This window comes from Neofelis nebulosa, chromosome 1 (assembly GCF_028018385.1).
Source record: "Neofelis nebulosa isolate mNeoNeb1 chromosome 1, mNeoNeb1.pri, whole genome shotgun sequence".
In the NCBI taxonomy this organism is placed as follows: Eukaryota; Metazoa; Chordata; class Mammalia; order Carnivora; family Felidae; genus Neofelis; species Neofelis nebulosa.
The window spans coordinates 221679214-221706626 of record NC_080782.1 but is presented as its reverse complement, the minus strand read 5'-3'; the positions used below and the strand labels follow the sequence as shown (position 1 = coordinate 221706626).

Sequence of the window (27413 nt, the reverse complement as noted above, 5' to 3'; positions counted from 1 at the left end):
CCCACCTTGTAATCTACCTTTAATAAGTGGCTTCTTTCCTAAAAGGGAAAACAGGGTCACTTGAAGGGGAGAGAGAATTCTACCCAAAATAAACATTTTATATTCATATTTGTCTATTTAATAAAACATCATTTTGTGAGGCCAGCTCAGAGAAGGCATAGATCCCAAAAGGCTCATTTTAGTCACTAACCAATATAAAAAGTATCAGAATGCAACAGGCTTATAAATACTTATTGAGAAGTTAATACAAGCTATTGCACATATCTGTATTTCTGGGTCTTAATTTCCTTTTGCCATTATTCATTGGAATTTTTTTAATCAAGATTTTTGTCACTTATTTTAAAAGAACTTACTAAACTGGTTTAGATTTTCTATTTCCAGAAGAATAACTTTAACAGTGATATTTTATTCATTAGGAACATAAAGAACTGAGGACAACTGAATTTGCCTATATTTTCCTTTTTGGCATCAATGTTGCAATTTTCTCTTCACTAAGTCATATATAATATGGTTTCTCTCAAAAAGTAGCACTTAATAGCTTTTAGGGACAACCTGGGACTATTACACAATGTACTTAGGATGAGTCATAGTCATTCACTTAACCTAAAATGGGCTGGATTTATGAATGGATGATCTGCTATGATTCATTTTTACAAACAAGACTCATTAATGTTTCAAAACTAGTATTTTAAGACTCTCTACTAGAACTGCTGTTTTTATCTTGGGAGAGGAATTGTAAGTGGTAAAGTCTTTAATAAAATAATGTTACTTTCTACCAGTATGAAAATAGTTGCCTTTGAAAATAAAATGCTTTATTTTCTAAGGGTGGTTAGGATTTTGTAAGTAATATATAAAGGACCTAACTTTTCCATGGTTTAGTTTGCTAAATTGTAAAATAATGCCTACTTATATAGGAATAAGAATCTACTACACATGGTTTCTACTTGAGCTATTTATAGTTTCTGTAGAACCTAAAGAACTTGGTTAAATTCAGTCAGATTTGTAGTGATAGAAAGTCAGTAGGCCAGGGGCGCCTGGGTGGCGCAGCCGGTTAAGCGTCCGACTTCAGCCAGGTCACGATCTCGCGGTCCGTGAGTTCGAGCCCCGTGTCAGGCTCTGGGCTGATGGCTCGGAGCCTGGAGCCTGTTTCCGATTCTGTGTCTCCCTCTCTCTCTGCCCCTCCCCCGTTCATGCTCTGTCTCTCTCTGTCCCAAAAATAAATTTAAAAAAACGTTGAAAAAAAAAAAATAAAAAAAAAAGAAAGTCAGTAGGCCAAAGAAAATCAGTGGTCTTATAAAAAAACTCATAGAATATTGATCTCCCTATTATTAAAATATATTTAAGATACAGCATAAGATACTGGCATAGTTACATATGCCTAAAAACTTGAACAGTGGAAACTTAATCAAATTTGCACTTGCCCACCCTTATTTCACATACGTATAAAATAATGACCAGAATTTAAGTAATCTACCCAAAGCTACAGAATCATAAAATTTTAGACTCATGAAGAACCTTAAAGGGCATCAACTCCAACCATCCACTCAAAAGAAATTAAACCTCCTCTCTAATAGCCCCATCACATGAAGAGCCAGCATATGTATTACCACCTACAAAGATGGATGGAAACTGATCACTCCTGGGCCTTTTGGGCAGTTCTGTTCATTACAAAGATCTTTCTCATACTGAGCTAAATCTGTTTTCCTAGAATTGTGCCCATTGGTCCTAGAACCCAGGTGGACTTACTCTCAGACCTGTACCTGTAACAATGAACCATTAATTCGTTCACATACCTTATTATTTCTTTGAAGTTCTATTGTGAATTTAGGAAGAAAAGTTATAGGTACAGTTATTTCATGCTGCTAGTTATAGTAACTGTACAATGATATATAAAACAATAGACATTTAACTTCTAATAAATTTCAGAGGTACTTTTAATATCAAACCCTGACATATCTAACAAGAGTCGAGGGGGCTGAGGTATAGTTTGTATACATGTCTTGGGAATTCCAGGATATCACAGCAGATCAACTAGGAGTTCCACTTGCATGAGAACTCCATCTTCCTCTTCCTTCCCTGACAAAGACATTCTGAGAGAAAAGGGCTTTGATTAGATCTGATGGGCATAAGGGATTCTGACAAGAACACAGAGAAGAACAAGTCCAGGAATTCCAACTTTTGGAGGGCAGAGAACTCACTCTTAGGTAACAGAGTTGGGATTAATGGAATACAGGGCTTATCAGTATTTAATAAAATACTGTATTTATTAAGGACCCCAAAAGTCATCTGGCTCAGTTCAGGAGAACTTGCTAAAAAATGCTCTGCAAAGGAGATCACAAATATGAAAGAGCAGACTAACTGTAAGGAAGGCAGATATTTGGTTATACTCACCATGATCCCAGAGCACACAGAGAAGAACAAAGTAGTACCTACTAGTTGGGACAAACCTCTTAACTTCAAAAACCCCTCTAATGGCAGGAAGAGTCAGGATGAGGGACATAAGAAGACAAGGTAAGAATAGAAAAGCAGTGATGAACAGCAGCAACAGTGAAGAGAACAAAAAAGAGAACGGAAGTGTCAATAATAACTGCAGCAGGAGCAACAGTATTAGTCACTTCTTGAATGAGGTGACAGCAGAAGAAACAAGAGTCAAATAATCCCCTACTGGGGTTTCCCATGTAGAATGGAAAGCAACATCAGCAGCAACAATGGTGAGAAAACATCAGTAACTGCTGAGAAGTTGCACACAGTCACTTGGAAGAAAAAGGAAAACAGCAGGACTTGGGAGGTGGAGCTTGACGTCACACTAACTCTAGTGGTAAAGGGGCTCAGAATCAACGTATTCTTAGATTGTTATGTTATTGGCTTCCCTTATATCTCATAAGCTAAGATATGAGAAAGCAAAGGTTAATACTTCTCAACAAACTTGAATTCACCTTGACATTTTTTCTACACATAGGAATCAAATCGTAAGAAAATAAGCAGAAATCCAGGATGGTCAAATGATCAACATCCTGGCATTATCTTTGGTTCACTTTTTACATATTTAAGTTAACATGTCCACATTACTTTATAATCTTAACTGGTGCTCATGTTGAAGACTCTGATACACTAAAATACCCCTAAGTATAAAAGTATATTTTTGGTTGATAGTACTTAGCAAGGCAAACAAGTATACTGATATACTTAAAAATATTTTAGCAGTTAATTTCAATAAATATTGACAGCATGCCCACTAAGTTAAAGGCATTATTTCAGCACAGAAAATCAGAGATGAAAAAGAGCCAATTTCTATCATTAAGGAAACCAAACAGAAGGAAGCTAATAATCCTTGAACACTTCAATGTTTTATGTACCAAGATAAAGACAGCATCATTGTTCCTGCCCCTATAAGCTTCAGAAGGTTAGTGAAAGTTTCTCCCTCAAGTGTTTATTTCATTAGGAATGAGGATTATTAATACATTACAAGTTGGCATCCTGTTCACAGGTCTGCTTTGAGCAATAACCATTCACTAGCTCAACTACTTTATGAAATATGCCCAGGCACAGATATACTTGCTAAATTTCAGGCTCCCCGTCAGTGTGCTCGTTCCCAAAATTAAAGAGATCTCAGTTTAACTAAGAGGTAATTTTGGAATCAAAGAATCTTTAGTTAAATACTGGAGTTTACCCAATCAAACTTCTTTTCTATGTAAGAATTACTTTCATAATACCACCCAACCCAATGCATGAGCACATACAATGATGGGAGTCAGGTGTGACAAAGCAATGACTCCATTTTTATAGAACCATAATTTTTGGACAGTTCTTCCCTGTCAAAATTTGCTTCCCTGCAACTCTCATCTGTTAGTCTAAAATTTTCCCTCTAAAAGTGCTGAGAACAAGGTCTTCAAGTCACAGCTCTCTTCTAGGTTAAACATCCTTCAAGTATTTTTATAGTCTTTTACAAGAATAATTTCTTGACTGTATGCTCTCCTGGCTGCCTTCCTGGGTTCAATCTCAGTTTGTCAATACTTCTTTCAAAATATGTTAAAAGGATACCATCTAACCAGAGTAATATGCCAACTGTTTTGAACTTGCCTGCATCAGGGGAGCTGATGCCCTGCTTCAGGTGAGCATGCACCTCGCTCCAGGTAAGCATGAGCCCCACTTCAGGTGAGCCCCACTCTCCCCACTCCTCCACCCCCTCATGGGATTCTCTGTGTCCCTTGCTCACTTGGACCCTCTCTCTAAAAAAACAAAACAAAACAAAAAACCAAAAAAACCCATCTAAGTCCTAGGGGCACCTGGGTGGCTCACTCAGTTAAGTGTCTTTTTTTTTTTTTTTTTTAAGTTCATTTATTTATCTTGAGAGACAGAAAGCGCACACGAACAGGGGAAGGGCAGAGATGGGGGGGGGGGGGTGGGGAGAGAGAGAGAATCCCAAGCAGGCTCTGTTCTGGTAGTGTGGAGCTTGAACCCATTAACTGTGACCTGAGCTCAAACCAAGAGTCAGACACTTGGGGCATCTGGGTGTCTCAGTCAGTTAAGCGTCTGACTCTTGGTTTTGGTTCAGGTCATGGTCTTACAGGTTCCTGAGATCGAGCCCTGCATTGGGCTCTACAATGACAGTGCTCCCCTGCTTGCATACACACACTCTCTCTCTCTCAAAAAATAAATAAATAAGCTTAAAAATTTTCTTTAAAATAATCAAGTTCTATTCATAATGTTAAGTCTTCCTTTCTGGATAAGTCTTTCTTTCTGGATAAATCTATCCAGTAGTGGATACTGTCATTTGTTTTGGTGCACAGACTCTGAAACCCCTTTGTAGGTTGAAGGAGTTGACTTGGTGCAAGGTAAAGACCACACTGGTCCTATGGGTGCTGATAACCTAGAAGGCAGTGGTTGGTAGCACAAGATTCCTGTGGCAGAAGTGGCATCTGTACTACAAGCAAGTAATATTGAGTTCTTAGTGAAGAAAGGGCACTCTTGGCACTGATGAGGACTTCTTAATCAGACCAGTTTTGTAGTATCGTTTTGGGGCATTGTTCCTGAAGATTAGCCTTGAGTCTGGTTCTCTAGTCCTCCCATAAATTCTCTGAGACACAGAATATCATTTTCTTGGGCCGCCTGGATGGCTCAGTCAAGTTAAGTGTCCAACTCTTGACTTTGGTTCAGGCCTGCTTGGGATTCTCTCTTTCCCTCTCACTCTGCCCCTCTCCCACTTGCATGTGCACCTCTCTCTCTCTCTCCCCACCAAAATAAACACTAAAAAAAAAAAAAAAGGAAAAAAAAGTATCATTTTCTTAATCATTCTCAAAAAATTTGAAACAGTAAGTTTTGCCAAAAAAATTGCATGTCTAGCTGGTACAAAGAACTTTCTTCCCTGACCATTTGAAAGGAAAATGCTGACATGATGGCCCATCACCTATGGAATACTTTCATATGCATTTCGTATAAGGACATTCTCTGATATAACACAACCATCAAAACCAGAAAATTAACACTGATACCTCATTACTATCTGTTACAGATTGAACTGTGTTTCCTAAAAAAGATATGCTTCTGTACCAGCACCTCAGAATGCAATTTTATTTGGGAATGAGGTCATTGCAAATAAAATTGGTTAAGATGAGGTCATGTTGGAGTAGAATGGAACCCCAATCCAATATGGTATCCTTATAAGAAGACAGCCATGTGAAGACACAGAGACACAGGGAGAATGCCATGTGAAGATGGAAACAGATTAAAATGATGCCTTTAAAGCGAAGAAGCCCCAAGGATTGCTGGCCGTCACCAGCAAGTAGAAGAGAGGCACGAATTCTCCCTCAGAAAGAATCGATTCTGCTGACATCTTGATCTTGCACTTCTAGCCTCTACAACTATGGGACATTAAACTTCTGTTGTTTTAAGTCACCCAGTTTGTGTTACTTTGTTATGGCAGCCCTAAGAAACTAATAAACCATCTAATTTTCAAATCCCATTCAAGATTCACCAATTGTCCTAATAATGTGCTTTCTAGCAAAAGCATCTAGTTCAGGTTCACATGTTGTATTTAGTTGGCATGTCCCTTCAGTCTATCAGTCTGAACAGTTCCTCAGTCTTTCCTGGACTTTCACAGTCTTCACCTGTGAAGATTAAGGGTTATTTTACAGAATGTCTCTTGATTTGGGTTTGTCTATTATTTCCTTGTGTTTAGATTCAGATTATGCATTTGTGGCGGAAATATCACAGAAGAGACATCATGTTCCTCTTAATGTATCATTATCAGGTAGCACACAATTTTGATTCCTGCCATTACTGAAGACATACAATTTCATCACTTGATTAATATGGTGCCTGCCAGGCTTCTCCATATCCTTCAAGTCGGTCACTATATCCTTTTGACATGTCTCCATCCATTTTGCAATCTTCCCTCTCTCTGGGGTAACAATATGTTCCATTCTCATCTTGTACTTTCTCTGCCCCAGACCCAGAATCAGGAATGTCTGATTTTTCTGATTCAACTGCCAGCAGGATTCATTCTAGTTTCTTCCCTTTCCACACCTAAAATTCTTTCTTAGATAGTAAGAAACCCAGGTCTCTCATCATTCTTAACAGAACTGTTTCTTTAATTAGTCCCCCTGTGTGTGTCATCAATCTTCCATCTCTGCCACCACTCCCGCCCTCCACTGTCCCCCGGCATGTATGGCCTTATCCTACTCAGGGTCTAACGCCCCACACTGAGCCCACCCCACCCTCTAACAACCCTCTATGTAGGTGTCCTTCGCTCCTTGGTTCCATGTCACCACGCACAAGCTCTAACAACCTGTGCTGGAGTACCCACTCCACTTTTGTGTATATTCTCTTTTTACCACATTTGGGCTCTGATTCCCCACACTAGGCCATTCTACCCCTCAGCCCATCATGTGGACTACTTCTTTCCTCTGCTTGGGCTCTGATACACCAGGTTATTCCTCTATGGGGATGCCCTCCTCACCTCACTCAGGTTCTCATTTCCTATGTTAGGCTGTCCCCCATGTGTGGATGGGTGCTTCCTGGGGTTTGATATCTCCTGCCATGCCAAAGAGATACCCTCCTCACTACACCCAGGATCTGATTCTCCTTGCTGGATTCTACCCTCTACCTCCCATGTAGACATTTTCCTCACCTCATTTGGGCTCTGACACCTCAAACCAAGTCACCTCCTATCCCACGAATGCCCTCACACTGTTTGGGCTCTGACTCTTCTTGATGAGTACCTCCAATGTATGGACACTTTCATTACCCTGCTGGGGCTGGGACACCCCATGCCAGGCCATCCCTCTGTGGAGGCCCTCCACACCGTCCTCTATGTGGATGTCTTTTTTACGTGACTTGGGCTTTGTCTACTAAGGACCACCTCCATCGTGTGAATGGTCTGACTCTACCGGGGCTCTGACAACACATGTCAGGCTACCCTTCCAAACAGATGACCTCCTCATTCTCAGCTCTGACTCCCTACATCAGGTTGCCTTCACCTGTAGGTACTCTCACTTTATTCTGGCACTGATTCTCTATGCTGGGCTGCTTCACTGTATTGATGACTTCTTTATCCTGCTGAGATTCTTACATCCCACACCAGGCCACCCCTTCTTGATGATACGCTCATCAGCCTGCTTAGACTCTGAGTCCCTGTATCACGACACTTTGCTGTGTGAATTCTCTCCTCACTCTGGGCTCTAACTCTCTGCACTTGGCTGTTCTCATATGGATGAACTCTTCACCCAATTTAGGCTCTGACACCCCACTTGGGCACTGCAGCTCATCTCTGCCACTCCTATCAATGCAGTGCTGCTGAAAACTAAATATATTCCCCCCAAAATTCATATGTTGAAATCCTAACCCCAATGCGACGGTATTAGGAAGTAGGGTCATTGGGAGGTGATGAAATCATGAGAGTGGAGCCCTCATAAATGGGATCAGGCACCCTCACAAATGGGATTAAGCCAAATGTTTATTAATTTACACTGGAAATAATCCCAGTTTTTTAGGTTTCATTACAGAGGTTTTCTTTTATTGGTCTAGTGACTGTGAAGAGAAAAGTTTTCCTAACCTGACGGCCTTAGAGCTAAGGATCCTAATTTACTCTGAGCTTCACTGGCATATGATTTTTCTCCCTTAAGGCTTTCTTCTTTGTTATCTGTTGCCTCCACACTGAATTCTACTCTTACCTTTTACCTAGCTCTAGAACTATACAGGAAGATGTCTGTTACATAATAAAAACTAGTGATAGCAAAGGGGAAGAAAAGGAGATGAGCTCCCAGTAGTCCTTAGTCTTTTCTTGTCCTGTCTTCTCTTGCTTGGAGGGAGAGCATGATGGTCTTTAGAAAAACTTCACCCCAGGCCCTCGTTCACTATCAGTCCTTCCACATTCATCCTGTCTTTTAATTTTGAAAAACAAAAACATGAAAAGGGGAAAGCTTTTTACCTTCTTTACGGTTCCCCTTTTTCTATCCTGTGTTTTTAAAAACTCTGCCCAGTAATTTTAAAACAAAGAGTCCACTCTTATAATCTGTCATACAGGGAGGAGTCTCGCTTTTCTACTGAAGCAAAGAAATTTATCTCTGCATAAAAGTATCTTCACATGGTAGTCAGTTCCTACTATTAAGAGACTATTGGAATGCCTGGGTGCTCAGTTGGTTGAGTGTCTGACTTAGGCTCAGGTCATGATCTTGTGGTTTGCAAGTTTTGAGCCCTATGTTGGGCTCTGTGCTGATAGCTCAGAGCCTGGAGCCTGCTTCCAATTCTGTGTCTCCCACTCTCTCTCTCTCCCCTTCCCCTGTTCATGCTCTGTCTCTCAATAATAAATAAATGTTAAAAAAAAATTAAAAAAAAGACTATTAATACTACAGGCACATTATAAATTAAATAGGCTATTCGGGTCCTGCCAGTCTTTACCTGCCAGTTAGGATTTTATAAAAATAATTCTATTTTTATACTGGCTAACTCTTAGAATGTAAGTTTCTAATAGAGCTATGTCTTAGGTTTATTTGTATATTTCTTCAACTTGTTTTCAATAAATATTGTTTATGATGGAAGCATTTTAACTAATACATCTTTTCAAACACACCTGCAAATGAGGATACTCATTACCATTATAGTGTGACTTAAAATACAAAAACTGCTAAACATAGTTAGATAACCAGACTTTGAATTTTAAATAACTTTTATTTATTTATTTATTTTTAATGTTTATTTTATTTTGAGAGACAGAGCACAAGCAGGGGAGGAGCAGAGAGATGGAGAGAGAGAGAGAATTTCAAGCAGGCTCCACACTGCCAGCACAGAGCCTGAATGCAGCACTTGAACTCACAAGCCATAAGATCATGACCTGAGCCAAAATCGGGAGTTGGACGCTTAACCATTTGAGCCACCCAGGCACCCCAAGTAACTTCTATTTTATTTTATTTTATTTTATTTAAAAAAAAATTTTTTTTTCAACGTTTTTTATTTATTTTTGGGACAGAGAGAGACATAGCATGAACGGGGGAGGGGCAGAGAGAGAGGGAGACACAGAATCGGAAACAGGCTCCAGGCTCTGAGCCATCAGCCCAGAGCCTGACGCGGGGCTCGAACTCAGGGACCGCGAGATCGTGACCTGGCTGAAGTCGGACGCTTAACCGACTGCGCCACCCAGGCGCCCCAAGTAACTTCTATTTTAAAAGTTAATTTATAACTATAATTTGTGAATTTCTTTCCTTATAAAATCAATTAAGCTGCAATGTGCTGATAGAGATTAAATGACATGCAAAAGTTCTATATAGCTAGTAAGTTAGCAGAGTTGGAATTTAAACCCAGGTTCTCTAATACCAAAGTCAGTGATCTTTTTACTGCTCTTCTCTTTAGAGTGGTGGTTCTTCAGTATGCCTCCCCTGGAACATATGGTAATATCTGGAGACGTTTTAGTTTGTCATAAATGTGGTGTGTGGCAGGGTGGCTAGTGACTTTACAAAAAAAATTCTTTTAAAGATAAGATCTGAACTTGGTATTGAAGCACTGGTAGGATTTGGATAGGCTAGAGATGGAGATAAGGGCGGATTCTAGATAAGAAGAGTATAGAAAGTACAAGACAGGTTCAAGAAGACAATGAATAAGCCAATTTAGCAAGATAAAGGGAAACAATATTAAAGGGAAAGGGAAAGCAACACTAGAAACATGAAATAATCTTTTAGAAAGACTAATAAGGAACTTGAACTGGGTTCAATGAAGATTTTTGAGAAGGGGAATGTAAGACTAATCAAGAAACCAGGGAAAAGAGACTGATTAGGATACTACTGCAATACCATAAGGTATTCAGAGTTTGTGAGCTGGTGTGGTAGTGGTAGTGAGAAAGAAAGGAAGAAACCATAAGCATATACACCTTTATGTATTATAAATTTCTGTCATCTCAAATAACAAATTACCATTCTTACCTGTAATGCATTGAAACTGTCCATCTTCTCTTCTTATTGTAAATGCTTCCCCTGGGTTAACTTGTACCAGAATAACCTTTAAATGAGGGAAAGAAGTATTAATCAGAACAAAATAATCAAATAATAGAGCAAATAATAACAATCAAGATTATATATAAAACAGTATTACATATTTGCCAGGACAGTAGATGTGAGCTATTTAACCTTATGACACTGGGAGGGAAAATGGGATTACACATTTTACACATTTGTTAAAGTATTACTTCAGTTTTCTGGAGACTTAAGCCAAAAGTAAGGGAATAAACAAATACAGTGGCACACTTTTATTGGAAAGGCAATAAACTTTACTCTGAAACACAGAGGGAGTCAAACCACAGGATATTTGGCTCATCTATCCTTAGTTCATTAGTTGCTAAGTATTTCATTTTTTAAAAGATAAAGTATTAAAGTGATAAGCAGAGCTTGAGATGAGCATACTTGACTTAGTAGGACATCTCAAGTTATATTTTGGAATTTGTTAAATTAATCTCACCTTTTTTTTTCATTATAAAGATTATACACCCTAATTTTATGACATTTGAAAAACAGAAAACTGGAAAAAAAAATCTGAAGTCCTTCTATCTTACAATAAACACTGTTAACATTTTGATAAATTTCTTAATCTTGTTCCCTATGCATAGGCTTAGTTTCCCCCCTTAACATACATACATACATATATACATATTTATATATATGTATATATGTAAGAACTCCAATTTGGTATCTTTTTAATGTTTAATACTTTAAAAAGATTTTTCCATGCTATTAACCACTCCAATGACCACGCCATAAACTACTTAACCATTTTCTTTATGTAAGGAATTTGGGTAGCTTTCAATTTTTCCATTATTAAAAAAACAACACTGAAGTGAACATTTTGGTATGTGGTTTTCCCCTCTTTAATCCATTTCCGGTTAATTTTTGTGAATGGTGTACAGTACGGGTCTAGTTTCATTCTTTTACATGTAAACATTCCAATTTTCCCAGCATCGTTTATTGAAGAGACTGTCTTTTCTGCACTGAGTATTCTTGGCTTCCTTTTCAAATGTTAGCTGACCATACATGCATAGGTTTATTTATGGGCTTTCAATTCTCTTCCTTTGGTCCTTTCTGTTTTACGCCAGAACTTTTAATTACTATAGCTTTACAATACAACTGGAATTCAGGAAGTATGATGCCTCCTACTTTGTCCTTCTTTTTCAGGATTGTTTCGGATATTCATGGGTCTTTTGTGGTTCCATAAAAATTTTAGCAGTGTTTTCTCTACTTCCGTAAAAAAAATTCCATTGGAATTTTGATGGGGATTACCCTGAATCTAAAAATGGCTGCAGATAGTATGGACATTTTAACAATACTAATTCTTCCAATCCACGAACATGGGATACCTTTCCATTTATTTGTGTCTTCTTCGATTTCTTTCATCAAAGTTTTATAGTTTTCAGTGTAGAGATCTTTCACCTTCTTGGTTAATATTTCAGGCAAAGAATGAAAGACCCTCATTTCAAGGGAAGTAGGTAAGAAGAAAAGTAGGGTGAATGGAAAACAAAATAAATTATTAGAAATAATCCAAATATATTAATAAAATAAATATAAATGGACTAAGTTTGCCTATTAAAAAGAGTAAATAAGTTAGATTAAAAGAAGTTAGAGAGAAAATGCCAAACCTACTATTTTGGTGGTCTATTTTAATACTTTTCTCAGTGATTAACAGAACAGGTAGATGATAATCATCAAGGATATGGAAGACCTTAACAACACCATTCATAATCTTGATTTGGTGGCCATGTAAAGAATATTGCACCTAACAATTAGAAAATATATATTCTTTCCAAGCACATATGGAATTGAAATGAAAATTACAAGACTGGACTATAGACAACATCACAAATCAAGTGTCACAAATTGCAAAGAATTAATATTGTATATCCTCTATTTGCAATTAAGTTAGAAATTTAAAAATACATTTGCAAATTTTAAAAAGCTTCAATAATTTGTGGGTTAGGGGAAGAAATCATAATGAAAAATAGTAAATCAACAGCAGTGAAATGTAACAAAAACATGTTAAGTTAAAGCCCTGAAATAAAGGCAAAATTGTATTATCAAAAAACACAGGCCTTTAAATACTTAGAACAGACTGAAAATTAGTAAGCACCCAAGTCAATAAGTGAGAAAAGGCATAGTTAACTCAAAGAAAGTTAAAAAAAAAAAAAAAAAGGAAACAAAAATAAGAAGAGAAATAATGAATCAGAATAAAAAGAAATGCTGGAGGATGAGAAAATAGCTTTAACAGAAATCAGAGTGAAGGATAACCAAGAGAAAAAAAAAGCAAGAGGAAAAAGTAGTCAGTCACGTTTTCTGGGCAGGGATATTTTTCCCCTAAGGAGATTCTTGAACCTTGGGAGATTTTATGCAAGTAGATGGCTTTAAAATGCATTTTATAAAATCTAGGAACTTCTCTCCGTACACAGGTTTTATTTAGGGGGCCTGCTTCTTACTACTCCATTATCTCAAATGTTATCTCTTCAGAAAGGCCTCCCCTGACCATCAAATTCTAGGGTATGTTTATTTATTTATTTTGAGAGACAGAGAGAGAATGAGCAAGGGAGGGGCAGAGAGAGAGGAAGAAAGAGGGTCCCAAGCAGGCCCCATGCTGCCAGCACAGAGCCCAACACGGGGCTTGAACTCACAAACTGTGAGACCATGACCTGAGCTGAAACCAAGAGTCAGACACGTAACCAACTGAGTCACCCAAGTGACCCTAGAATCCTACGTCACTTTATATTCATCTGCATAAATGCAGAACAATTTTTCATAACCTTATTATAAACAATAGTACAATGTGATAAGGAGAAAGGAGAGGAACTATGAATGATGAACTAGTTATTCTACCTGAGGTTAATTATTGCCACAAAACTGTATAATCATAATGACACAGCTTCTTAACATGTATTATCTAATTTAGTGACCACAGATATAAACAAAGTAATTCTCAGAAGTGTGACAGGTGAGGAATCCTGATAAATTATCCATCATTTTGTAATGTATGTCATGGATGCCTCTATTTGCAAAATTAGCAAATTTCACAAATAGAGTATCATAAAATGATTAGTACTTCATTGGGCTATAAAAATGAAATTCCTCAGTATCTTCAAATTTCATAAAAACAAATGATTGTGCTCTTAGGTTTATACTTATCTCAAAGGTACTGCTGGCTTCCAATCCCTAATCCCTTTATGAAATCAGAGTTCAGCCCTGACAGTTTCACTACACTCTTTCTTCCCCAGGTTCTTTCACTTCTTACATCCCTAATAACAGAGCTGTTGCCATGTTCAAGACTCCCCTGACACAATATATCAGCCAGCCAGTTCTCTACCATTCTTTAGTGCAAATGTTGGGAACTTCTGATGCCTGGTTTGAGTTAACAGAGTCAACAGTGGGTGAAGAGTTGATAAAAGCAATTATTTGAATGTCCACCAACAGTTCAACTTCTCACATTCTGAAGAGACATGCAGAACTAGTGAACATTTTAAGTGTATTCTAAACTTAAATATTAAGTACTAATATTTACGTTACTTAAGTAGTAAACAAACATATGCTTGAAACATGTTTTGGGTAAGATACCTAACCCAAAGGGCAGATTAGCATTGACAATGACTATAGATAATACTATAAATTATTCTCACAAATAGGCTATGATGATACATGGAAATAGTTATTCAAAAATGTTATATTAAAAACATAACACAAAGGATATAATGAAAATGTCACTGATTAAAGGTCTAAATATGCTGAGTATATTCATTAATAAAGCATGTAAAAATCTCTAAGAACATAATAAAAATTTAATGCTCCCTAAACTCTTTGATAGTAAAAAGATATAAAGGCTTAGAGAAGTTATGGAAGACTGACGAAATTTTAAGGGATCAAATATAAAAATATTGGGGTGTCTGGTGGCTCGGTGGGGTAAGGGGGATGACTCTTGATTTTGGCTCAGGTCATGATCTCACAGTTTATGGGATCAAGCCCCGAGTCAGGCTGTGCACTGACAGTTCGGAGCCGGCTTGGGATTCTCTCTCTCTCTCTCTCTCTTTGTCCCATCCTCGCTCACACTATCTCTCAAAATAAATAAAAAATAAACTTAAAAAAATAAAAAATAATTTTAAATATAAAATTATTTACTTAGGGAAGGAAGTAAGTTTCAAAAAAAAAAAGCAGAATAGCAGAAAAGACATCTCTGGAGTGAGGAAGGAAAGAAAAGGACAAAGGGGCATAGACACCAGAGACTGGAAAGTCTGACATGAATACCTCTAAACAAACCGAGCATACAGCTTTGGAAAAGTTGGAAGCTGAAGGAGACCTGAGATATCATTTAGTTTAAACCAGATTTACTTTTAAAAAGTAAACTAAGAGGTGATCATTAGTATTATTGAAAAAGTTCTTCATTTTACAAAACCATTCAACCAACTGTTCTATTATATAGTAAACTCCCAGTGCATTTACTCAATTTACATCAATTAGCCACTTACAGTGAGGCAAATTCAAATGAACATTTATAATAAAAAATATAGAACTGAGGTACCACCCTGGAATCTGAACTAATAAAAGTGCCAAAATTTATTTATTTATGCTTTGTCTACACAAATAAATTTTATTTAAATGTCAGGAATAATCACTACTTAATAACATCTGTGTATATTCTAAAGGAAAAACAATAGTAAGTGAGCAATATTTTTAAAATACAATCCATATGTATAAATTATATCTTACTATCTTAATTTTCAACTGTTACTAATCACTGCTAGATACAACTTTAAAAATACTATTTTGCATTTCAAAGATAATAAAGAACTCCTTTGTCATCTGTTTCAATTTTACCTAACTGCTGTTGGTCTAAGTTTCTTACATGTACAATGAGAATAAGAAAGTATCAATCTTATACCTGCTTCACAGCACAATTAAAGAGTATTAGATGAAAAGATGTACACTAGATGAAAGGAAAGATAACTTGCAATCACCCTGGGAACTTTTCAAACACTGTATAGATATTTAGGTCTGTCTCCAAAGGGTGAGGAGTCTGGGATTTTTCTCCCTAGTTTGAACCCCAGGGAAATAATCAATCTTTCTAATGTAATTAGTCATAAAATGCTAAGATGGCCATCTGGAAAACCATGGTATTATTTATTACTCCAGAAAGTTTCACTACTTTAAAACCTAAAGGATCAGTTAAGGTTGGTGGGGTGCTTCGCTGGCTCAATAGGTAGAGCATGTGATTCTTGATCTCGGGGTCATGAGATCAAGCCCCATGAAGGTGTGGAGGTTGCTCCTAATATTCTATAATCTCTAAAGGAAAAGACAAAAACTCCCAAGATGTTATAAGATGTTATAAGTGATTTGTTCTGTGCAGTTAACAAAAATTGAACCTTCTGAATTTAGGGAGTACTTAAGTTTAATTCTATAAAACTCTAATAGTTTAAATTGTTTATTTTGAAGAATATATACCTCATATGAAATGTTTAAGGTTATATTAATTTCTAAAAATGTTCACCTATATTTTCATAAAAAATAGCTTACAAAACCAAATATAATCACTGAAAAAATAAAGAGGAAAATGTTTATGGATGGAATCAATCTTGCAGATGTAATTTAATTTTCTCCTTTCTACAAGGACATGGAACTTGCATTCTTCATTATACATTAAGACTGACATTAAGTCAGGTCTGAGAACAAAGTACCTCACATTTCTATTTCTGAAACCCAGCAGAGGTTTTAGCAGACAGAGCCAAAAAATCAACCCAAAAATCAAAAACATATATTCATGCTCTTCAATATTTACAAATGTATTATTTTGGCTATCATCTTAGTTTGCTTAGCTGCCATAACAAAGTTCCACAGACTGGGGGGTGCTTAAACAGAAATTTGTTCTCTCATAATTCTGGAAGCTAGAAGTTTGAGATCAAGTTGTTGGCATGGTTGGTTTCTTCTGAAGGCTCTCTCCTTGGCTTGCAGATGGTCACATTCCTCCTATGTTTTCAAATGGTCTTCCCTCTATGTGTCTTTGTCCTAATATTCTCTTACAAGACACTGGTAAAAAGGAAAATTCTATTGGATTAGGGCCTTCCCTGATGACCTCATTTTAGCTTAATTACCTTTTTAAAGACCCTATCTCCAAATACAGTCACACTCTGCAGTACTGAGGGTTAGGACTTCATATGAATTTCGGGGTGGGGTAAGAAAAACACAATTCAGCACAAACAGCAACCCTCAGATTACACAAAGCACGTGAACAAAATTCTCTGTAGCATCTAATCCTTGTCCTGTTTTTTTATTCACCTGCTTCTTCAGGCTTGCTCAAGGGTGCCAACTTAATGAGGTTGTGAGTAATAATAAAATGGAAAATCCTTTGGGCCTTGTACCCTTGAATAATAGTTAACATACCTTGAGCAATGTAATTTCCCAATCCATGACTGAAGGCTTTCAAATTAACTCAATACTCACAGGGTTATTTTGATGACTGAGTTAACATATGTCAAGTGCTTAAGACAGTGAATGGTATACAGTAAACACTATTTGTACATGTTAGCTATTGTTACTATAAGCACCATATATTTAAGTCTTAGTATTATTATCAGTGTAGACCTGTTACTTTAAGGATCTGCCCCCAGCCTAGAAGAAGTTGATCAATTGTGACATAAGAAAGATAATATACCCAGAACACAATGTTTAAGAGATTTCTCCTGAACTGGTCTGGGACCGGCCTGCCTCTGACTTTCCATATTTTCTTGTACTGATCCTTTAGCTTTCTAGTCATCAACCTACTCTATTCCTCTCACTCCAGGGTTCCATGGTCAATAGCTTCATTCTCATTTACTGTCCTGTGACTGACTTACTATTCTCTAGCACGACTACTGATTCAGACTTGACTTCTGCTAACTAATGTTTCCTATGCTGAACCTCCATGCCTGAGGACTTATTCTGTAAACAAAAAATTTCTTCTTCAGGTAATTCTACTTATTCCTTCAAGATGCTGACATCCTAAAGCAGAGTTAAATTATTCCTGTAATAGGGCCCACAGCACTTTGTATATCCTCCAGTATAACACTTAGCACATAACTATATTGTTTACATGTGTCACCTCCACTACATTCGCCCTTCATAAGATGTCAATCTATTTATTTTACAGTTTTAGAGGCTACAAAAGTTGAACAAATGTTTGCTGAATTAACTACTATCCATCTCTAAATAACTCCTAAATCTTTTCCTCTGGCTTTGAGACCAAGGCTAGCTGATAAAACTTTCTGTGATGATGGAAATATTCTATATGCTGTCTGGTATATAGCCCCCTGCTACATGTACCTATACATACGGTCTGTGTGTGTACATAAGTGCTACTGAACTTTTAAAATGCAACTAGTGAAAATGACAGCCTGAATCTGCAAGCTTATTTACCTTTAATTTAATTAATTTAAATTAGCAGTTACTGGCTACCATATCAGATGGTATAATGTTAGATTTGCCAAGCTCCAAAAGGACTTTTCAAACTACCTTTTCTGTATTTATTTGCCGTGATAAACTGCAGGCACCTCAACTTTCTAAATTTGAATTAATTACCCGACTTTCCTAGGAAATTAAGCTGAGAAATACATTTCATCTAAATATACTATCAACTCACAAAAAAGTCTGAATTACTTACACATCAAAGTGTAAACTGATTTGATTATAAAAACTTTAAATCAAATTTTATTTGCATTTCACTAGACCCTGTCAATCTATAGATACAATGGCTGATGTAACATATTTCAACAAACGTTTAAATAAAGATTAATCTCTGGAAATAAAAGAAAAGGACAATTATCAAATTACTAAACATGAGTTTAGTTTTTAGTTCTATGCAGGATAATAACTTGCAAACTTAGTTAAGAATATATGCTTGACACCACCATGTAGACAACTGAGATCTGTCAACCATCTATCCATTTAATGCATTTTTTGGCAAATAATAAATGAGCAACTAGTATATGTTAGTTTGTGGAGATGGGTATACAAGTATGAATCCATACGGGAGACAGTTACAACAATTATAATGCTAATATAGAAGAGTACAGGGTACCCTGCAAATTTTATTGACTACCTATTGCTTATTATCTCAAACTCAAAACTTACAGCATTTAAGACTCTTTTAAAAAAAAATGTTTATTTTAAGAGACAGCACATGCAAGCGCAAGTGGGGGGAAGGGCAGAAGGAGAGGGAGAGACTCTCCCAAGCAGGCACCAAGTCCAGTGTGGAGGCTATGCAGGGCTCAATCCCACGACTGTGAGATCATGACCTGAGCCCAAATCAAGAGTCAGACACTTAACCGACTGAGGAACCCAAGCCCCCTCCCCCACTTTTAAAAGTTTTTATTTATTTATTTATTTTGAGACAGAGAGAAAGCACAAGCAAGGGAGGGGCAGAGAGAGAGAGAGGAGCGAGTGAGAATCCCAAACAGGCTCCGTACTGTCAGCATGGAGCCTGACATGTCGCTCCAACTCATGAACCATGAGACCTGAGCTGAAGTCAATGTTCAACCAACTGAGCCACTCAGGCACCCCCCAAGCACCCTTGAAACTTGTATCAACTATCCTATCTGTAATGTCTAAGGTAATGTCTTTCATTTCAAACATACAGAAAAGTAGAGAGTATGTATCTATCAGTGTCTGGAAGCAACCAGATTTACCATGTTGCCAAATTTGTCTCAAATGCTCTTCTGAAAGAGACATGTAAGTTTACAGATCTTTCTGAATTTGGGATATCTTTCTTATCCTTAATACTCTTAATGTGCATGCTTGCATACATCCACTATTAGTATATACCATCATTTTGTGAGTTTGTTTCTTAGTTTGTATCAGCGGCATGTTTTACATATCTCTAATTTGCTATTTAATACTGTAATTGAGATTTATCCATAGTATAAATTCAGGCAAAGAAGTATATAGTATTCCATTGTATTAATCCTCCAAATTCTATTCATTTCTCTCATGGATATTTAGATTGTGTCCACATCTTTCATTATTACAACACAGTGCAATGAATAATCTTGCACATGTACTCTTATACACATGCGTAAGATTTTCTGCAGGATAAATATCTACAAGTATGTATGTTAGATTTTAGATATGCACCTTTTCAGCTTTATTAAATATTGCCAGATCATTCCCCCCAAAAAGGCTGCACCAGCAGTGTATAGGGGATTACACTGATCTACAGCCTTTCTATATTGTCAGATTTCTTAATATTTTACATCCTCATTGAGGTTTTAATTTGAATTTCCCTCCTTCAAAACACAGTTCCAACCTACTTTCTTCCCCCAAATCTTTCATTAGTCCCATGAATTACCCCCAAGAAGATAGGGTGCTTTGTCTGTATATAGCTAGTATGTGGCCAACTTTGTAGCTAACATGAAATTCTTTTCCTTAAGCACTCATTAATGTGCCACTTAAGTTTGTCAGCTGTTTTAACTTTAAAATGCCAATTTCAATATTATGTAAGTATGAAGACTATTAAGTGGCCAATAATATGCCAATTTCAATATTATATAGGTATAAAGACTCTTAAGTGCTCAATAATATGTGTATAGACACATATGAGACATTGGGATTGATGCTTTATAAGTATTTTATTCAGACATTTCCTAAAAAAGAAGGCATAATGGATAATTTAGAGCCATGTTGAAATAAAAAAGAAAATACTTTCTTCAAGTGTAACTAAGTATTTCTAAGGCAATACTTGATGAGAAAAGCCTTTTATATCACTTTCAGTCCTTACCCATATACTGGGTTATAATACTGTATATGTATGGGGGAGGCAGGAATATAACAATTGTGAATCAATAGGGGCAGACACTGTGTGTTGTACTTAGTATTTCTTACATGACATAATCTAGTAGTGGTTACCTTAGTTAATGCTTGTGAAATTGAACTGTATTTAAGTTCCTAAAAATATATGATATGTGAAATGACCATCATATCTAACCAATTTTAAATCTAAAGATTTACAATTTGTCATGATTACAATACAATCATGATTCCTACCTACCCATGTGAAGCAGGCAAGAGGAAAATATTTAAGAGACAATTTAAAATATGGAAGAAAATATCAATGGTGGCCAAAAAATATTTTTTTCTGATAACATTTTAAGGAAGGCAGAAAATGAGGGAAACATGAACTATTATTACTTTAAAATAATTTTTAAACAACAAAACAACAGTGTGAGTTGGCTAATTTTGAACTCATTAAACAAATTATTTTCAAAATTATTCCAGAGAGATGACTCTCCTCATGTACCTCACCAAAAATCAAAAACCAAAACCAAAAAGCCAAAACTTAGGAAATGTTCAAGAATGTTTTTGAAGAATTATTTGTGACAGTAAAAACTGGAAACAATCCAAGCTTCCATTAGTACTAGAATGAAGCAATTGATGTATATTCGTGTAATGGAATATTATGTAGCAAATACCTATAAGTGGTAACGTGGATGAATCTCATACATGAACTACTGAACAAAAACCCAAAGACAAAATAATACATATTGTGTAATTCTATTTATATACAATTCAGAAACAGGCTAAATTAATCTTTGGTTTGAGGAGGAAAAAGGGGATACTGCTTAAGAGAGAGGAAGTACTTCCTGGGAAGGGATACAAGGAAGCAGCTGCACAAAAATGATTTATGCACTCTTCTGATTATGTTGGCCTTAAATAAAAGCATTCTTAAAACTTTAAACAGTTTAGGGGTGCTTGGTGGCTCAGTTGGTTAAGTGTCTGACTTTGGCTCAGGTCGGCTCAGGTCATGGTTCATGAGTTTGAGCCCCACATGGGGCTCTCTGCTGTCAGCATAGCTGTCTGTGCCCCTCTCCCCACAACAACCCCCCCCCCCCCCCGCCCAGCTCGTTCTCTCTCTGAAAATAAATTAATTTAACAAAAACTTTAAGCAGTTCAGATAAAGCATAATTTGCCTTTCCACCTCTTTCAACCAATCCCTTTCTCCTGAGAAGAACCACTGAACAGATGGGTGTGTATCTGTTCAGACCTTTTTTCCCTGTGAGATATATATACATATACATATACATATACATATATGTATATATACATGTACATTTTAAATTGCATGTTCTCTTTTTCTGTTTCTCAATTGATAGAACTTTTTTTTAATTGAAAATGTAATAAATTCACATTAAAAAATATTCAAATAGTACCAAAGGGTGTATGGCAAAATTTAGACTCTTCTTTCTGGGGTGGGTCCCTGTTTATAATATCTTGTATATTTTCTGTCATGTGTTTAGACGTATATGTATATTTTTCCCATTTTCAATTATTATTTTTTAAAAAATCACACAAACGAAGCATTTTAGGAATACGAACCTTGAGCATTCTATCTGGTGATAGATTATATAGGAGCACTCTGAATATATAATCACTACAGTTTATTAATGAAAGGGAAATGTTACAAATTGAAAATGCACACTACAACTTTTATTTGTACCTATTTATAATTTCTGACAAAAAAAGATCTTGCCTTAAAAAAATCTTGCTTTATATTAAGCGAATACATACAAGAAAAATCATGAGAAAAATAATCCTTGTAAGCAGGCTTCTCATTTAATATCTCTTATTACAGAAGAGCAAAGAATTTTTAGAATTCTGTGGATAGTTTTCATTTGAATGTCCCTATTTACTCAGTGCTGCTTATAAGCTATTCTTTAGTTCCTCCTCATGTCAGCCCAAATTATATTTCTTTTTTTTCTTTTTTTTTTAATGTATTTATTTTTGACAGAGATTGAGAGACAGATCATGAGTGGGGGAGGGGCAGAGAGAGAGGGAGACACAGAATCTGAAGCAGGCTCCAGGCTCTGAGCTGTCAGCCCAGAGCCCGATGTGGGGCTCGAACTCACGGACCTTGAGATCATGACCTGAGCCAAAGTCGGACGCTCAACGGACTGAGCCACCCATGTGCCCCCAACATTATATTTCTTAAAAGTAAACATTTCCTACAGGATTATAGGGCACAAGGGTTGATTAACTATAGTCACTTAATTAGAGGGTTAGGAATTATTCTAACTACACCAGAATATCTAGTAGTTAATCTAACAGAAAATCAATTGTTTTTAGAGTAGAAACCATCAAAATTCCATGACCATTATATTTCATTTAAGATATTGTTCCCTTAAAATCTGATGACCTTTCACAATAGAATTAAATATATACATATGTATTTCACTAAAATACTATAAAATATTTAATATTTTAACTTATAATTTTGCTGTATTAGCTTTAATTATATGAAAGCATGTTGCTATTCACTTCTCAGATGAAATAATTTGCCAATTTTTACTTTCTTGAAAACAGGAAGAGATACATACTTTAAAAATGAACAAATGAGGGCGCCTGAGTGGCTCTGTCTGTTAAGCGTCCGACTTCGGCTCAGGTCATGATCTCGCGGTTTGTGAGCTCGAGACGTCTGTCGGGCTCTGTGCTAACAGCTTAGAGCCTGGAACTTGCCTCGAATTCTGTGTCTCCCTCTCTCTCTGCCCCTCCCCTGCGCACACTCTGTCTCTCAATAACAAATAAACGTTTAAAAAAAAAAATGAACAAATGAAATGATATTGGTCCCAGTAAGAATACTGTGATACAGTGCCAAATTTTGTGCCAAATATAAATTCTATTTTGTTTACACCCTTTGTAACTTTTTTTTAAATGATATTTTAGGAAGCTTTTTTTCTTTAGACTACCTTAAAATTTACACCCAATTTATAAATCTTATTTTGTTATTTCTTACAACAAGAACCAGCACAATAATTTGCACATAGATAGTACGTGAATAAGTGAGATGATTTTTTTTCAATGCAGCATGGCTTAATGTCAGAATTTTTAAAATTATGTGTTCATAAAAAAGGTGATAATATAAGCAGATTTTCATATCTGTATCTATGTGTGTATCTCTAGGGAAAAGTTAATAGTTAATATTGACATTTTCAAAAAATATTTGACTTTCTTATGTAACATCATAGAAAGTGGCATGGTGTAGACATTCTGGAGAAACAAACTCTAATGGGAAAGAAGAGATTGATTTAATGTTTAAATTCTAACCTTTCTAAAAACTTTTAAGAATGAGACAATTAACAAACAGCTATTTTGTTTGCCAGGCAAAGCTACAGAGCAATTAGAAGACTAATTTGGGCCATGAAATTTCTAGGGCCATGAAAGGTCTGGATTAGAATTCTGAGGCCAAAAATTACTGTCACAAAGGTGTGAGCTATTATTTTAGAGTCTCAGTAACCTCACCCCTAAGATTTACTAAATGTTTACAGTTTGGTCAGTAAAGAACTTGACTCAATATGTAACACAATGCAAGAGCTCAAATGGTAGCTATTATTTTTATTATTTCTACTTATATATTTCCCAAACACCTCAAATTCAATTGAAGATCTCTCATACTCTCTCAAATCTGCTCCTTCTGTTTGCCTTATTCTAGAAGATTTTATTATTTTCCCAAATATTTGTGGCTTCTCCCTTGGGCAAGATTATCCTTCCCCACTTACTGATCGCATGTTTTGCCATGTGATTTGCACTGGATAATGTAACATGGGTGGAGGTCAGCATGTAGGTCACCATTATCTTTGCCATGATACCATCAACATTCTACATATAGGCTGGAGCACAGCCACAAATGACCTCTTAAAGATGTGTAGTGTAAGCAATAAGCCTTTTGGTAAACTTGGGATTTACAGGATGTTTCTAACCATGAAGGAACCTTGCCTATCCTGACTGATTAGATTTATCTTAGTGAACATGGCCTTGACATCCACCTAAATATTCAAAGAAGGAGTCTGGGAAAATTTTTACCCTCTCTCAGTTTTGTTCTTTGGCCAGTTGTTCAATTCTGGTCAATTCTACCTCCCTAATATTTCTCAAATTGTGCATCATTAACATGACCTTAATCCAAGTTTTCTTTTTTATCTATTACTACAATATTTTCTTTCTCCAGGTTTGCTCCCCTTAAGCATTTTAATCTGCATTAGTAAGATTAATGCATTTATTTTCTCTTACATACTTCAAATGCGTGTCACAATTGTAAGAGCTTAAATAGTTATAAATTCATAAATGTCATAAAACTGAAATTTTCTTAAACACTTAAATTTTTTTTAATGTTTATTTATTATTAAGAGACAGAAGGAGACAGGGCATGAGCATCAGAGGGGTAGAGAGAGGGGGAGACACAGAATCAGAAGCAGGCTCCAGGATCTAAGCAAGCTGTCAGCACAGAGCCCGATGTGGGGCTCAAACTCAGAAACCACGAGATCATGACCTGAGCCGAAGTCGGACGCTTAACTGACTGGGCCACCCAGGTGCCCCTCTTAAACACTTTAATTGCTTAAATACCAAATACATACAGATTATCTCAGTAATATTGATTATCTCAGTAATGACACTCATTTATAAACTTAACACAAAAGTATTAATAGCATGAGTCTGATTTACTTCATCATTTCTATGCTTAAGTCAAAGAGAACTCTAGGTCCAAAGGGCTTCACTGAACAAGTTCTACCAAATATTTAAGGAAGGTATCCAAGTTTTTTTTTTGTTTTTTGTGTTTTTTTTTAAATAGATTCCCCATATAAGTGAGATAATACAGTATTTGTCTTTCTCTGTTTGACTTACTTCACTTAGTATAATGACCTCAAGGTCTATCCACATTGTGGCAAATGGCAGGATTTTTCTTCTTTTTTATGACCTAGTAATATTTCATGTATGTATGTATGTGTGTGTGTGTGTGTATACAAACACATATACCACAACTTCTTTACACATTTCATCCATTGATGGATACTTAGGATTGTTTCCATATCTTGGTTTCCATACATGAGGGTGCAGACAGCTTTTTGTTAGTGATTATTTCCTTCAGATGAATACCCAGAAGAAGAATTGCTGGAACATATGGTAGCTATATTTTTAATTTTTTGAGGAACCTCCATACTATTTTCCATAGTGGCTGCACCAATTTATATTCCCACCAACAATGCACAAGAGTTTCTTTTTCCCTGTATCCTCACCAACATTTATTATTTCTTGTTTGCCACAGTTATTAAAACTAGCCAATCCTAAACTGTTACTCTACCCTGATTTACCTTTCTTGCAGAAACACCAATAATGGCTTTCGCCTAGCCTTTCCTCTTGCTCTTGTTTCTGCCTCCTGACCAAAACCTGAAGCTTTCTCCATGCCCTGGTGTGCCCCCTTCTTTCAGGAAATAGAAGTAAAAAAAATTTCTTTCAATAGCATTAGCCTCTCCATGTTATTACTCAGTCATCTCCATAAATTAAAAGCCTGCAGGTACAAATGAGACAACTATAAAATAACAATAACAAAAAGATTAATAAAATGGAGAAGATCCTGGGGGGAAAAAAGCCAGATAAGCTGAGTTTTGACAGATCTTAACCCAAAGTTTAAATGCACTCAATCATTTTAGAAGATACATAAATAGAAATTAGAGAAGGTAAAGTTAAATAAGGAATCTGCTGAGCCACATAAGAAACCAAAATACCTGAACTTTTCTTTTGATGGTGGCAACAGTGAACATTGCATGGTGCTTGATGCAAATGCAGATTTGGAGGTGCTAACAGGACAGCACAAGCACTCACATATGCTTTACTTCCTCTATCAGGAAAGGATATAATCTCAAATCAAGCACAAGCTTGGGAACGAGCAATGGTGCAGCCATTTTGGAAAATAAGCTGGCAATATCTAATAAAGTTAAACATAGGCTTACCATACAATACAGCAATTATGTTCTTAGGTATTCACCCAATTGAGTTGAAAACTTATGTCCATCCAAAACCTGCAAGTGAATTTTTTTTATAGTTTATTTATTTTATTTTGAGAGACAGAACATGCTTGAGCAGGGTAGGGGCAGAGAGATAGGGAGAGAGAGAATCCCAAGCAGGCTCCACGCAGAGTCCTGAATGGGCTGTGAGATTATGATCTCGGCCAAAATCAAGAGTGGGATGCTCAACTGACTGAGTTACCCAGGTGCTCCAGACCTGCATATGAATGTTTAAAGCAGCTTTACTTACAGTTGCTAAAAACTGGAAAGAATCAAGCTGTCCTTCAGTAGGTGAATGGATCAACAAACTGGTACATTCATCAATGAAGTATTATCCAATAATAAAAATAAAAGTTATTAAGCCACAAAAAGAAACTGTCTAGACCATATTGCTAAATGAAAAGAAGATGGTCTGAAAAGGCTACATACTCTATGAATCCAACTAAATGACATTCTGGAAAAGATAAAAGTATAGGAACAGTAAAAATATTAGTGTTACCAGGGGTGGATGGGGTGGGGGAAAGTGGGATGGAGAAAGGAAAGAATTGATAGAGCATAGGGGGGATTTTTAGGGCAGTGGAACTATTTGTTATGATAATGGTGATATATGATATTATACATTTGTCAAAACCCATACAATTGTATTATACCAAGAGTGAACCTTCATGTAAACTGTGGAACTTTATCAATATTGGCTTGTTAATTGTACCAAATGTAGCACACTAATATAAAATGTTAACAATAGGGAAAACTATGTGGAAGAGGTGGTATGAAAGAAGTTCTTTGCTCAATTTTTCTGTAAAACTCAAACTACTATAAAAATAAAAGTCTATTAATAAAAAGGGGGGAAGAATGAGGAGTCTACAAACACAAAAAACAGCTCAGAGGTTGCCACTCAGAATGAATGATAAATGTCTATTATACCTTCCCTAAAAATAATACTAGTAGCAATGATGTTAAGGTGGGATTCCTTCTAGTATGATTCATGAGCCAAAAGGCCTACTTTGTAACATGACATACTACCAAATACAGAAGCAGAAAATATTGATGAAGTGATAATCTGAAGGGCCAACTATAAAATTAATTTGCTCTCAAGAGGTGGGACAGA

The 27413-nt window shown here is 36.3% G+C and overlaps 1 protein-coding gene and 1 long non-coding RNA gene across 5 annotated transcripts in view; one reads left to right on the top strand and one right to left on the bottom strand.

Moving 5' to 3' along the window:
• The window catches only part of LOC131485830 (uncharacterized), a 39756-nt gene extending 33844 nt beyond the window's left edge, over nucleotides 1-5912 (top strand). For both annotated transcript variants that reach the window (XR_009249037.1, XR_009249038.1), the window contains exon 3: nucleotides 5513-5912. This is a non-coding gene — a long non-coding RNA (uncharacterized LOC131485830). The remainder of the gene's footprint in view (nucleotides 1-5512) is intronic.
• Nucleotides 1-27413, bottom strand: part of FNDC3A (fibronectin type III domain containing 3A) — a 143224-nt gene that overhangs the window by 89223 nt on the left and 26588 nt on the right. For all 3 annotated transcript variants that reach the window (XM_058685735.1, XM_058685759.1, XM_058685744.1), the window contains exon 3: nucleotides 10413-10488. In XM_058685735.1, coding sequence (XP_058541718.1) covers nucleotides 10413-10488 — 76 coding nt within the window. The remainder of the gene's footprint in view (nucleotides 1-10412; nucleotides 10489-27413) is intronic.